Source organism: Engraulis encrasicolus, chromosome 20 (genome assembly GCF_034702125.1).
Source record: "Engraulis encrasicolus isolate BLACKSEA-1 chromosome 20, IST_EnEncr_1.0, whole genome shotgun sequence".
In the NCBI taxonomy this organism is placed as follows: Eukaryota; Metazoa; Chordata; class Actinopteri; order Clupeiformes; family Engraulidae; genus Engraulis; species Engraulis encrasicolus.
Genome location: NC_085876.1, coordinates 28942907 through 28956554, shown reverse-complemented (window position 1 = coordinate 28956554; position 13648 = coordinate 28942907). Strand labels below are relative to the sequence as shown.

The 13648-nt window shown below is 42.4% G+C and overlaps 1 protein-coding gene across 2 annotated transcripts in view; it reads right to left on the bottom strand.

Moving 5' to 3' along the window:
* Nucleotides 1-267: 267 nt before the first annotated feature.
* Nucleotides 268-13648, bottom strand: part of hsf1 (heat shock transcription factor 1) — a 32974-nt gene continuing 19593 nt past the window's right edge. Inside the window, exons 10-15 of one of the 2 annotated variants that reach the window (XM_063185731.1) lie at nt 13348-13489; nt 6478-6555; nt 5502-5607; nt 4132-4185; nt 3426-3489; nt 268-3092 (exon numbers count right to left, since the gene is read on the bottom strand). In XM_063185731.1, coding sequence (XP_063041801.1) covers nt 2884-3092; nt 3426-3489; nt 4132-4185; nt 5502-5607; nt 6478-6555; nt 13348-13489 — 653 coding nt within the window. In that variant the 3' untranslated portion in view covers nt 268-2883. The remainder of the gene's footprint in view (nt 3093-3425; nt 3490-4131; nt 4186-5501; nt 5608-6477; nt 6556-13347; nt 13490-13648) is intronic. The other variant, XM_063185732.1, reaches the window with a different exon arrangement.

Below are 13648 nucleotides of genomic sequence, written 5' to 3'. Positions count from 1 at the left end.
CGACCCTGCCTCTACCGTATCTTAACAGGGTAGTCATGGGTAAATAGTTTGGGTGTAAGTCTTACAGCCGCTTCTATTCCCAACCTGCCAGATTGGTGGCGGGACTAATTAATCAGTGCTCTCCCCCATCCTCCTGCATGACTGAGGGGCTCTGAACATGGTAGTGACCCACCATACTAGCAGTACCTCTGTACAAACCATTAGGTGGCGCTGTAAATATGTCCACACACCACACAAGTCATTCTCCAGAAGAAAAGACAATGCATTTTTCCATCTGTATGTCTGAGACAACATGGATGCTTTAATTTTTACATTTCATCCTATGATATTGATGATGATGCACAATCAAAGCTTCGCAAAAGATAAACATGAGGAGAGAACTTTATTTTGTAAAAGTCGTATTGTTACGGCAAAACCAATACCCATATCCACACAGATAACGCACTGAGTAGATGTGATATATCAAGCTTTTTTTACGCCTACCCTGGCGCACAAATCAATCTGCTTCCTTGCATCCTTTCCTGTTGCTTGTGACCTTGTGGCGCAATACTTGATGTCATTGATTATCAATGTTGCCTTCTACATTTTGCGAAAGCATAATTTGAAGGTCATTATCCAATTTACAAATGGGATGTTCAATGAGGAAAGGCCACCGCCCATGCCGACACCGAGGCAAGGGGTGCGTTCCAATATGCAACCTTGCGTCCTCCACTTGTGCTTGTGGCCTCCGCCTACGTGGAGAAAACAATTAAGTTTCCCCGCTCTCAGCATAGCCAAAACAATTTTTGGGGTACTTTTCTACATTCACCATCCAGTTTGCAAATGAGAAAATTACTTTACAATTGAACTTTTGTGAGATATTGAAATATAATGCTGTTGTCAGTGATGTCATCATAACATATTACTTCCTGGTATGAGGCAACAAGCACAAGTGGAGGATGCAAGGTCGCATATTGGAACGCTCCCTACAAGAAGAGGAAAGGGCGGGAGGAAGTAGTTTGACTTGTGCCCCTGAGGTTTCCATCAATGCACTGAAGAGACAGCTAGCCACAGTTGGCTCTTGCGTACATCAAACTCTGGTTCACAGCATCTCTTTTGGCTATGTATACAATTTGTTAATACTTTCGCTAACAAAGGCAGACGGATCATTTATCATCTTACAAAAACTCTTTCTAAAGTAGACCTCTAAATAGTCGTCATCATCATCATAGCTTTATCTCAGCACGGGGCATACTCATAAAAAACAATATTATTACATTTTTTTGCTTCATTATATTACTCAAAATAAATAGGACTGCAGAATATATAGAGAAGGGTGTGTGTGCGAGGGGACATGGGGCAAAAAGTGTAAGTAGTTCAATATGACCGGTGATAACTGTTTCTATAAAAGTTGAAATCTGGACAAGTTCTGACAGCGATTGAACTGCATAATCTGTACAAACCAATAGATTTTTTGACAATTTGCTTTACTCTCCTGCTAAATTTTAGATATAACACAAAAAAGATGAAAAACAGCATTCCCATACAATCTAAATAGGCTAAAACAGTCTGGAAATTCAAGCTCTATGACAGTGAACTGAGTTGATGAGTTACCCATCGTGAATAAAAAGGCAAAGGAAGAAAAAAAAAAAATCAACAAACGGATAAAAACAAAGAAAACGATAACGGTATTCTTGTATAGCACAACAATCTCTTGCCTAACAGAGTAGCGCTACCAACAAGTGAGTAAAACGAGTGATCATAGCAACCAGGACAGCTCAGGTGCATTCTCAGCAAAAAAAATACATGTTCACCAGGGGTGCATTTCTCAAAAGCATAGTTGTTAGCCTGTTAGCAACTTGGGTAGTTGCCAATGGCAAATTGCATCGCAAACAACAAAGTAGCTAACATTGTTAGCAACTATGGCTTTGGGGAATCCACCCCAGGATTGGATTCAGCCTGGACCTGGGGCTTGGCCTTCGACTGGACTAGACTGGCCTTGCGTGGCCTTCTCTGAAATTACTTGGCTGGCTACTGGCTAGCCTACAGCAATGTAGCCTGAACTTAAAATGGTTACATGTACCTTGGCCGCGTTTGGGATGGATCAGATCTTGACAGTAAGTATAAGAGTCATTGTATACAGAGGACTTTTAGAGATCACTTGCAGAATGCATGTGCGCTGCATTGATTTGATCGATTTTGCACAATCATAAAAAAGGCCCACTGCTTTGGACGATATCATCCGACCATCCCATAGATGGGTGTGGTGTAGTCCAAAAACGACACGGAAAGCCAGGTTTAAGCCAGTCACTAGTTGGCCAACCAATCCTGAACAAGCCCATTGACTGTTAGAATTAAATGGCTACCCATATTCATTCCTTGAGACTGTCGCGTTAGTTTCCTCTATGTGCAAGTTGAGGACAGCATGAACAAAGCATCGCTTTAGGGAGAAAAGAAAAAGAAAAGAAAAACACACAGCGTGTTCATTAAATAACAATCATAAACACCTGACCTAATGATTATCTGTAGCTTGTATTTTCTATCTTCTCTGGACCATCTTGAGGCCCGTTTTCTTGCTCCAAGGCCAACAACATGATAGAACTGTATTGGCCTGTTTACAACAGCTTTCACAGCAGTGAAGCAAACAACAACCACCTAGAAGTATCTATGATATACTTCGATATACTTGTTTTTTTGGACTAAAGAGCCGTCTGCGAGAGACAAATAGTGCAGAAAAAAACACTTGGGTATTACAACAATAAGAACTGATACAATAAAAACCCAAACACTAGAAGTAAGGAGGGGAGCGGGGAAAAAAATGAAAGAAAAAGAGGGGAAAAAAGAACAAACACTGTAGTACATCCCTTTACAAAAAAAAAAAAAAAAAAGTTTTAAGTATAGTTCTTAGGAGAATTTGGGGTCGCCCGGTCTAGCTGTGTGGAAGTCACTGGAGAGGAGGGAGATGGTGGGGTCTTCGCTGGGGTCCTGACCAAAGTAATTGTCCCTTTCGAGCTCCAGCAGGATGGGAAGGTCCTCTCCTGCCCCTGCTACGTCAGCGCTGACCGGGTCGCTCAGCAGCAAGGGCTGGGCAGTGTACTGGACCAGCTGCTTGCCTACAGAGGTCACAAACGTAGAAGTAGAAGCAAATTCATGATGTATATGTATATACATAGTTCATACTGTACCACAGAATCACTTAACAGTGGTTCTCAAACTGGGGGTCAGAACCCCAAGGGAGGGGTCGCGGACAGAAGTGAATTATTGTATAAAATCTATACAATTGCATACACATGTCTATGATAGCAACATTTAGCAACATTAGTGGAACAAAAAATGTTCTACATTTAGAATATGATGTGGGAGAGGGGTCGCAACTATATTCCTAGGTCCACTTTTCACCGACAACTGACAAAGTTTGGGAACCACTGCACTAAAATATCACAAACCTGTGTTAGCAGCGTTGTTGCTCGACTCAGGCTCCTTGGGGGTGTCGGACAGCAGTTCCTGGATCTGCAGGGGGCAGGGCGAATGGCAAACCAGGGTGAGGCAGATCATTGGATAACAGCTTACATTACATTACATTACACTTAGCTGATGCTTTTATCATAAGCAACTTAGTCATTTAGATACAGGGTATTGATTACAGTCCCTGGAGCAATGTGGGGTTAGGTGACTTGCTCAAGGGCATTTCAACCATGGATGGAGGTGTAGGGAGAGGTAAGGCTGGATTCTGACTTGAAATCCTCTGATCAATAAGTCCACCTCCCTAACCACTATGCCACAGCTGCCCAACAGAGATGTAAACACACAAATATGCACAGTTGCACTTCCACTTGAAAAAAATCCCATTTTGTTACACATTGCACAGATTACATCTGAGTTGCATAAATAATGCGATGCTATACATTTTATAATACTGTTCTGCCAGGAGATATGCCAAGACACTTAAATACTACTACCACTAGAACCATCACCACCAGGCCAGGTTGAGCAAGATTACATAAATATCTTTATAAAAATCATTGCATTTAACAATTATATTACTCAGTTACAATTTGGTTTCAATTCACATGAATTACAATTGTATTACTATCCAAAAAAAGACAACAACAAAAAACAGCACACCGGATTGAAAATGTCTGTTAGACTTACGGTGGTCAAACTGTCCAAGTCGAAGTCTGGGTTTATGGCAGAGGAGCTGAGGATCTGTTGAGACAATTTAAAAGGTGGTTAGAGGGTAAAATGCAAAACATGATAGAAAGTAATACAGTTCAGGCACAGCCACTGCTTTCCCATGCCAATAACCACAATTATGTTTGTGGCTTGTTCTTAGTTCAACATTTCGACATGTCGAATTAACCAGTCGAATCATTTGACATCTCGCACCTAAAAATGTAGACAATATCCACATGTGGTTGTTGAGTCAGGAGGAGTTAATGGCAACTGCCTAACATCATTTTGAAATGGGCCAGAAGCAACAAAGCACCATATCATTGTGAGATACTTGACTAATACTGACGAGGGTCTCACGTGGAGTTTGAGTTGCGTGTGTGCATGGTCCCTCTTTGTGTCATGACATTGGTAAAATTGGACAACTGGCTGGAATATGCTTGCTGCTGCAGGACAGGTGATGCATATTTTATGGCAATTCTAAGTGCAGTAACTCACTTGAAAACAAGGTACCCAGAAACATGGTACTTGTCTGACCAAAGTATATTACGTTTTGCAGCTAAACATGTTTATTGGTGGAAATTTGAAATTAATTGTGAATTCAAAATGAATTGTGTGTAAAATCAATAATGAATGGTGGAAAATACTCAAGCCAGGCCAAAATGTAGGGTACTACTACTGACTGCTGTAAATGGAAAATGGACTGTATTCATATAGCACCTTCGAGCACTCAAAGCGATTTACATTGTATTATGCCTCACATTCACCCATTCACACACACCGGTGGCACTGGCTGCCACGCAGGGTACCACCCTGCCAGCAGGAGCAACTTGGTTACGTATGTCTTCCTCAAAGAGACATTGTTGGGGTTAGGCAAAGTGGGGCTCAACTAGGGCTGCACAATCATGGAAAAAATCATAATCACGATTATTTGGGTCAAAATCATAATCACGATTATTAATCACGATTATTGTTTTTTGCTGAATTTTGTAAAAAAAAATATAACAAAATGAAATATAACCAAGACTGAATTATATACGGGATGAGCAAAATAAAATGAATTGTAATAATTATGTAAAAGGCAATAGCGTGAAACTTAGGTGAACAGATTTCTGGCCAGAAACACCAGCCTGTCAGTATGTTCTGGCTTCAAGGACGCTCTCGAAGGTAGGCCACTATTGCCACGATTAAATCACGATTGAAATCACGATTTCGATTACACGATTATATCACGATTTTCGATTATTGACGATTAATTGTGCAGCCCTAAGCTCAACGGTTGCCGAACTGCTCCTCTACCGCCTGAGCCAACCTCGCTGTAGGAGACTACTGGAGGAGATGATGCAACTTACATCGTAAATGGGCGAGGAGTCAAAGTTGATGGATTGAGCATTGAGGATGGACTGAAGATTCTCCAAGCCGTTGTCAATGCTGTCTAGGTGGTCACTGAGTTCGGTCCTGCAAAAGAATAGGACACAAGTGTTGACTCGTAAGGCATGCTGTAACTCGAATCAGTTCAATCACCCTTCAAATGGTCCATTATTTTTTTGAACGCTGTAAAAAATTAAAGAGCTTGAACACCATAAGCAAACAACACGCACGGTTACAGCAATAAGAAAAATAATGACATTGCTGCCATTTGCACACACATTGTAGCAAAAAAAAAATCAAGTCCCCAGAAAGGTTAATACTGGTGTCGCCTGATTTGGGGGTGGAGTGGTAGCCATGTCTTAATGCCTAAATTCCTAAATGGCTCAAACGGTTGCCATTTTTTGAGTTTCAACTGGAATACATGAGGAGGTGATGGGTGAGGAAAAAAAAACACCCCCCCCCAAAAAAAAAAACACACGCACAGTAATTAATACATGCATCTGCACCAACACCATCTGCAAGCCCAGCATTAACACCACTAGCAAGCAACTGTTTTTGTAGCGTGCCTCTGTGGATGTAACTCCTTCAGGAGTTTCATTAGACTAATTCACACAGGTGCCTTGTGGTCCCTTGAGTATGATTGGTTGAGAGAGGTAGGGGGGAGCATGGACACAGATGATGCAACAGATGATGCAACACACAGCAACCGGCTCATTCCCATTTGCAGAAGCACACAGCAAATAAATTTAAAAATAAATAAAACAATCAAACAAACAAACAAAGGGTCTGGTGTGGAGAGGTGATTTGATTAGTCATCATTAGAGGTTTCAAGGTAGGTGTTAAGGGGATGTGTTGGCGGTGGTTGGGGGGCAGTCATCGTCAGACACAGTGTTTTAAGTGTTCTGGGGACACGACAGCAGCTTTTTTTTTTTTTTGCAGGCGACTGGAAATGCTAACCCTGGAAGGAGCCGTGAGTGCAGAGACGAGGAGTTGGGGTTGGGGAAAAGGTGATAGACCTCAGACATCTGTGGAGCGCTGAAAAGATACAAGCACAACAATGGGCACCACAATTCACAATAGAGGGAGAGGGGACACTGCAGAGTACTGTACTCCCATTTCACATGATAGTTGTATGTGTGTGTGTGTGTGTGTGTGTGTGTGTGTGTGTGTTTGACATTTTTTTAAGCAGGAGGTGGGGTGGGGTGAGGTAGAGAGGGGGAGGGAGTTACAGCCCCAGCCTCACTCAGAGCAGACAAGGGGGGAACAAGAGGACAGGGCACATGGTTTGGGTGAGTGTCAAAGGATCAAAAATACTTCAGATCAGGTAAAATAATCACATTTGGTCCTGAGCCTTTTTAATGGCAATATCATGACCATCAACATGGAAAAAGTACAGACAGTTGTGGCGACAGACAAAAAAAAAATCCCAACTTGCTAGATCATGACTGGCTACAGACTGTAGAAAAAGTACAGACAGGTTTGGCGACAGACAAAACATCACAGCCAGACAAAATATTGTTGGATATGTTTGCTCTTTAAAATAAAAAGTTTTAAAAAAAATGTTTGTGGGTTTTTTTTTGCACGCCTGCACCAGACTGAGGCGTGAGCCAGGGGATATTTGTCAATTTTGACAGTAACCATAATTAAAGTAGCTTATTCATTTAAATTACTAGGGAAAGTTTCCAAAGCAAGGAAAAGATGACCACATATTCTACCTGTGTGTGTGTGTGTGTATGTGTGTGTGTGTGACTGTGCGTGTGTGCAGGTGTGTCGCAAACTCTTGCCCGTCCTGTACCATGGCTGTCATCACAGCAGCATTATACAACGATGACAATATAGTTTTATCAATGGTTGGCTCTGAGGGGGGTTTTAAACCTAGTCTGTTCAAAAGGTATGGTGATCAGCGCTCTTGTTCACTTTTTGTAGTGTGTATGGTTTGAATTCAATTGCTTCCTCACCGATGAAAGTGGGCGGATAGAAAAGCTGAATCGGCAATTGGTACTAATTGCGGTGTTCTTTTTTTGGGGGGGGGCTTTTTTACGACTTTATTGATGATAGAATAGTTTGAGAGGTGGGAAAGAAGTGAATGGGAGAGAGACAGGAGGGGTCGGCAAAGGACCCAGCATGGCAGAGGAGTTCCCTACCGGTTGGCCACGGCAGGGATGAATTGGCGTGTTCAAACTACAGTTTGTGTGAAAACAAGCTGAAGCCATGAGCATGTTTTTCCTCTGTGCCAATGCACCATGAATTACAGCAAGCCCTGCTGATAGCTTGCATCATTTTTTAAAAATCATTTTTGAAAAGTTTGGTGAAAACATTCGGTGTGTTCGAAAAAGGAGCTTCATATGATGTTGTAATGCAGTGAATGGTTAGATGGTAAAAGGCAAAAGATTTCCATATTGAGAAAGAGACTAGATTAGAAGACTGAAGCAGGGAGAGGTGTGAACTGTTAGATGATTACTGCAATTAGTCTGACGATGTTACCCAGCGCCACCTTCACTGAACTAGACTGGACTGGGCTGGGCTGAAGTTGACTCACAAGCTACACAACGGTGTTGCATGAAACTTCTTCTCACTATTGATACGCAGTGATTAAAATCGCATGCATCACAATGCCGTATTCCACAGAGATGTCAGTTTCCCCACGAGATCGTGAGCCCCATTAGGGTCGCTGGCAAGGAACAGAAGTGACTGGGTGCATCTCTGCATTCGGGAAGCTGCGCAGTGGAACATGGTGCTGGAGCGAAGGGGGGAAAAATCCTTTCGTTCTGAGGGCGAGCAGTGCGAGTGATTGATATTGTGTTTCCTTTATTAATTTGATGGCAATGTTCACAAACTTAAAGAAACAAGCATATTTAATGCTAGTGGGGCATACAGTTGGGGCATACAGTTGTGTGAGACCTTGCTTTTTAACCCATTACGACTAAGAGCAGCATCTGTGCAACACAACATGGAGGACCAGCAGCAGCACATATGGGTGTTATTTACCTTTAATGCATGCATTTATACAGTTCAGTATCCCGAATTTGTGTTTGAACATATAAACACCTTTTCCCGGCTTCAGTATGCCAGATAATCTCTTATTCAGGATTGAGAAAAATCGGGATATGCTGGGTGGAGTATTCTGACAGAAGCCGGAATACTGACGCATGGAAACTCCTTATCCTGGATACCGAGGCTTCCCATAGAACGCCGCTGGTATCCAGGCTACACACATTTAAAGAGAATTCAATAACAGACAAAAATGCAGACCTGGATACAACATTCAGTATAACGCCTTATCCCGAATTTGATCATAACCGGAATATGCCTCATATTCGAGATACTGAACTGCATATAATCGCACTCATTGACAATTCTGTTAAATGTTATAGACCCGTGAGGTCTTAATGGGGTTAAGTGGTGTCTTTTGTGTAATGGACAATGGCCACAGAGGTGACTATGGAAATAATGGCGAGAAGGGAAGGGCAACAAACTACGAGGCAGACACCAACTGGACCGGAGTGGAGTGGAGTGGAGTTCCCCATTTCACTCGTCACTATTTCCATGGAACAGGTCACAGTGACATCCATTACTCCACTTCTCCTGTTAGCAGCCAAGTAACACTTCATATTTTTTCATTTTAGTTTTATGCTCACAAACGCAATTGTGAATTGAAGTGTAGAATACACATAGTTTGGCCAATTGGTAGAATAGTGAAGAAATCCCTGTGCCGGAACCTTGAACCTAATGCCTATTTCACTCTTAGAAACAAACTCTGCAAAGCCTGAAATCAGGCACGAAGGCCTGAATATCATCTTCATTGGATATTGAAGCATTCATTTCACAAATAGTAACTTCGCATTTTATTTTTTATTACAGCCTGGTATCCATTTATAAACCTGACTGGCACAGTATGAGAGGTCAAATTCTCTTGAGATCTACTGTGAAAGGAAATCAGTTCCTAGAAAGCTAAACTGGCCACCTCTCATCAGCCAAAACCACCACAAGCAGGGTTGCCAGGTGTGACTAATGCTTTCCAACTCAAAACATGCTGAAAAATCCCCTGGAGGCACTAAACCATGGGTGGAATTCTGCTCAATCTGGCAACACTGAGGACAAGCGCATCCCCTTAGTGACCATAAATGCACTTTTACAGGATAGCTGCAGCCATTCATCCACAAGCCAATTATTCCTGTCAAAGACAAACGGCTTTAACACTCTCTGGTGTTTTAAATGCACAATACACCTGGCTAAGGCTATGCAACAGTGTTGCACATGGATCTGAAGTTGCATTAGTAGCAGTATTGGTTTTGTTTGGTTTGGTTTATTTATGGATATAGAAAGAAAGAGTATCCAAGGGATTATATACAAAACCGTTAAAGGGACACTGTGCAGGAAATGGTTCAAAAAGGTACTGCAACTATGCTGCTCATTGAAACTGGGCTGCCTATTGCCAAATTTGATCTTTACATGAAAGTTTACTAAGTAATAAACTAATATTTTCTGGTATGGTCCAAGTACAGTCATTTTCGCAGCTAAAAATGGCTATTTCTGGAAATTCAAAATGGCGGACCATGGAGAAGATCCTCTTTTTCATGTATGAAAAATTAAAAATTTCCAGTCATAATGAATACTTAGAATTTGATGATGCTGGTAAGTATTCATGAAAAATGTAACATTAGTGAATGGGCAGCATGATTTCTGGAAATAAACAACTAAAAATTTCACAGTGTCCCTTTAAATATTTATTTTTACAACATGGTCCCTGATAGATCTTAATTTCTGCCAAGTAGGGCACATCTTTATAACTTGGCTACACTTGACTCTCCAAGTTCAATGTTGTAAAGCCAGTCAAATAAGACACATACAGCCCAGTTGAATAGAAAGTAGGGTTGATATCACAATATTAAATCATGAATTGTGAAATAAAGTAGACGATCGTTGAAAATCTGTCAAAGGGGAGATATTGTATAGATCGCCTTGCAGTAAGGATTTTTACTTTATCAAAGTGATGTTAACTTCCTGAGTGGTTTTGTCTTCACTTCTATTCTTTTAACCGAATTGACTATATTCCAATAGTGCCCTTTATAGGTGGGGGCACTCAAGGGCACTTCAGCCATGGATGGAGATGTAGGGAGAGGTCAGGGGGGATTCGAACCTGCAACCCCTAGATTGAAAGACCAACTCTCTAACCACTAGGCCACAGATGACCCCATGTATAATGGATGTATAATCCTCCCTTGTAAGTGCTAGGTATGGTTTTCTGTCGGTTTTTCGAGCATTCCACAACATAGCTAGCAAGAAGACTGGTCAGATCTGATTGTCTGGTAGCTTGAACATGAACCAATCCTGTGAAAAGTTGCGAGAAGGTTCTTGATGTGAAGGCTTTTGCTGTGTGGGAAGCATCATATGCAATGGTGTTCGCCTTATTCCGCGTTGAATGTTATGCACAAGCATTTGAAAGAGGCAGTGAAGTTGTGTACTCTTGTGATCTCTGACACACTTCTCTTCTAGTGGGGGCTCCTCTCTGTGTTGACTGTTGCAGTGCATGTGCTGTCCTGTCCTCTGACTGTGTGGAAAATGTTAGGTTTACATTTATAGTGGCTGTTCCTTATTCTTAATAATGACCTAATAGGCAAGCACATGGCTGAGTTCTTCAGAATAGGGAAAAGACCTGGAACATGACCTTGACCTTGACCTTTTAAGGACTATACTGACACTATACTGACACAAAATAATCATGGCAATATCAGCAAATAACTCCTCATACCATAATTGAGAATTTGTTTCTCATTTTTACAATGAAAGTCTATTGACATTCTTCAGAATAGCAAATTTGACCTTGACAATGACCTTTTAAGGTCACAATCACACATTCTCCTCATGAAATTGTCAGAAATGATTTCCTCTCCAAAAATTGGTCAGAATTGATGTATGGCATGTGTATAAACAGTTTAAACGTAAACAAGGCCGACAGGCGGGCAACAGATGCGTCCCTCTATGCCAGTTCCAACCTTTTTTCCCCCCAAAACGCCCCGCTGGCCTCCTCCTAACCTGTCAACGCCCACCCCCCTCTGAGGATGTGCTTTTTGTTTATTGGTCATAGCCTATTGCCCATTGAAACTCCAAATAATGTGGCAGGCAGCGAAATGACGAGACAAAGCTTTATATTTTGCAGTTTAGACTATAATAAGGCCATCATGCTTGGATTTGGAAAAGAAGCATCTAATTTCAAATTTCACATAGATCAAGTGGCTACATTACAAATTACCAGATATTAGTACTAGGTTATTTATCAACCTTGGCTATCACGCCATTTCAGCGTCATGTGCATGTGGGAAAGAAACTAAACATCGCCAAATAGCCTAATAAATAAATAAAACCGTTTGGGTGAATCATGCGCTATGGGTTCACCCTTTGGATGCATTGTGCGCTTAATTTTCAATGCCAGCTTTTTACCGTCAAAGGCACAAAGCAGTGAGCTTCAGTGGCAGAGTTTACCAAATTCAGACGACTGCAAACCAATTACGAAGCAAAATACGCGTTCTGTCCCGTGCTCTCTCTGAGCGCAAGGGAAAGCACCTGTGGAGTCCACGCGACCGCCAGCAGAAAACGACTCTCCCTTGCAATATGCCCGAGAACATCAGTAACACAGCGTATGTGAAATGCAAATGGCCCATCTGTCTACTAGTTCTAGTTCGAGAACACTGACTACTCACTGAAACGTAGTGGCAGAATGTTTGCAAACTCACGTTTAGAGGAAGAGCTGTAGCGGTGCTGGTCGCCTGTCAACTTATTACGGTTCCATGTCGTGGAGCGTTATGCAATGCAAACGCCACTCTATCCGAGCACAAACATCTGTGTGAAATACTGCCTGCCAACTTCTAAATCGTTCATTTCCATTCTGATGAACCAAAATAGCTGCACAACGCGACACTATCAGCCGAAGTGTAGGCCTATCACAAGACCGTGAACATGAAGTGACACTCACAGTGGTGTTGGTGTGCTGTGGAGAAGGAACGAAGTTGCCTACCACTGTCCAAACGCAAAACAATGCCGTCAATTGAATGCACCCCTCAGTTGTCTCACAATGCCATCAGCTTAGCCTTGCCGGTTTGGTAACATATCGTATACGTTTTGACACGCATTCGCTCCAGGCCAAAATGCCTCTCTGCCTCCGCCTTGTGGACACAGGAAGGAACAATTGAAGGAATGCGTTTCAGACAGCGTTTCAGACAAGGAAAGCGTTTCAGACAAAAAAGCGTTTCAGACAAAAAAGCGTTTCAGACAAGAAAGCGTTTCAGACAAGAAAGCGTTTCAGACGGACGGACGGACGGACAGACCCTGTTATAGAGATGCTGGACGCATCTAAAAACACAGGTTTTTGTCATAGGTGATGGCGGCCATATTTGGCGGCCATATTGTGAAAAATCTGGCACTATGGTGGACGAGCACCTCCGTGATTTTTAATGTCTAGGAACCCACTAACTCAATTCCAGTGAGAAACGCCCCCAACTCAAAATTGCGAACGGGTCTACATGGCTGGTCCAGGACTATTATCAGTGTTGCGCTCAAATGTGATTTAATTTTCTTTATTTTTAATTTTATTTAGAGCAGTCCCAGCGTTTCCACTAACGATACTACGACTTCAGTCAAAAAGGCACATCCAGCCACATCCATTTGACCACAGAGAAGGGCACCCCTGCAGAGGGGGAGTCCCCAACCCACGTCCTCCACCTCCCCACCAACTTACTGTGAAGTGGGGCATATGCTTACGCTGTGAAGGACACTCGGTCCCCCACCGACTTACAGATTGATGGACATGCACGTCCCGTCCCAACTCACCTGTCGATGCAGGCGAGGCTGAGGCACCTGGGGTCTATCCGGTTGAGGGACTGGCTGAGGGTAGGGGTGACGGGGACCTGCAGCGGGGCGGTGGCCGTGGTGGCTGCAGCAGCGGCAGCGGCAGCTGTTGCAGCAGCAGCTCCTGGTTGGGGTGGAAGGGAGTAATTTTATTCAATAAAATGCTTTACAGTAGATTTACTGTATTGACTGAAGTACTTTACAATAGAGTTACTTTATTCAATTAAATTCTTTACTCTAGACCCCAGGGGTACAGAACACATAAAAACATCACAACACAGAA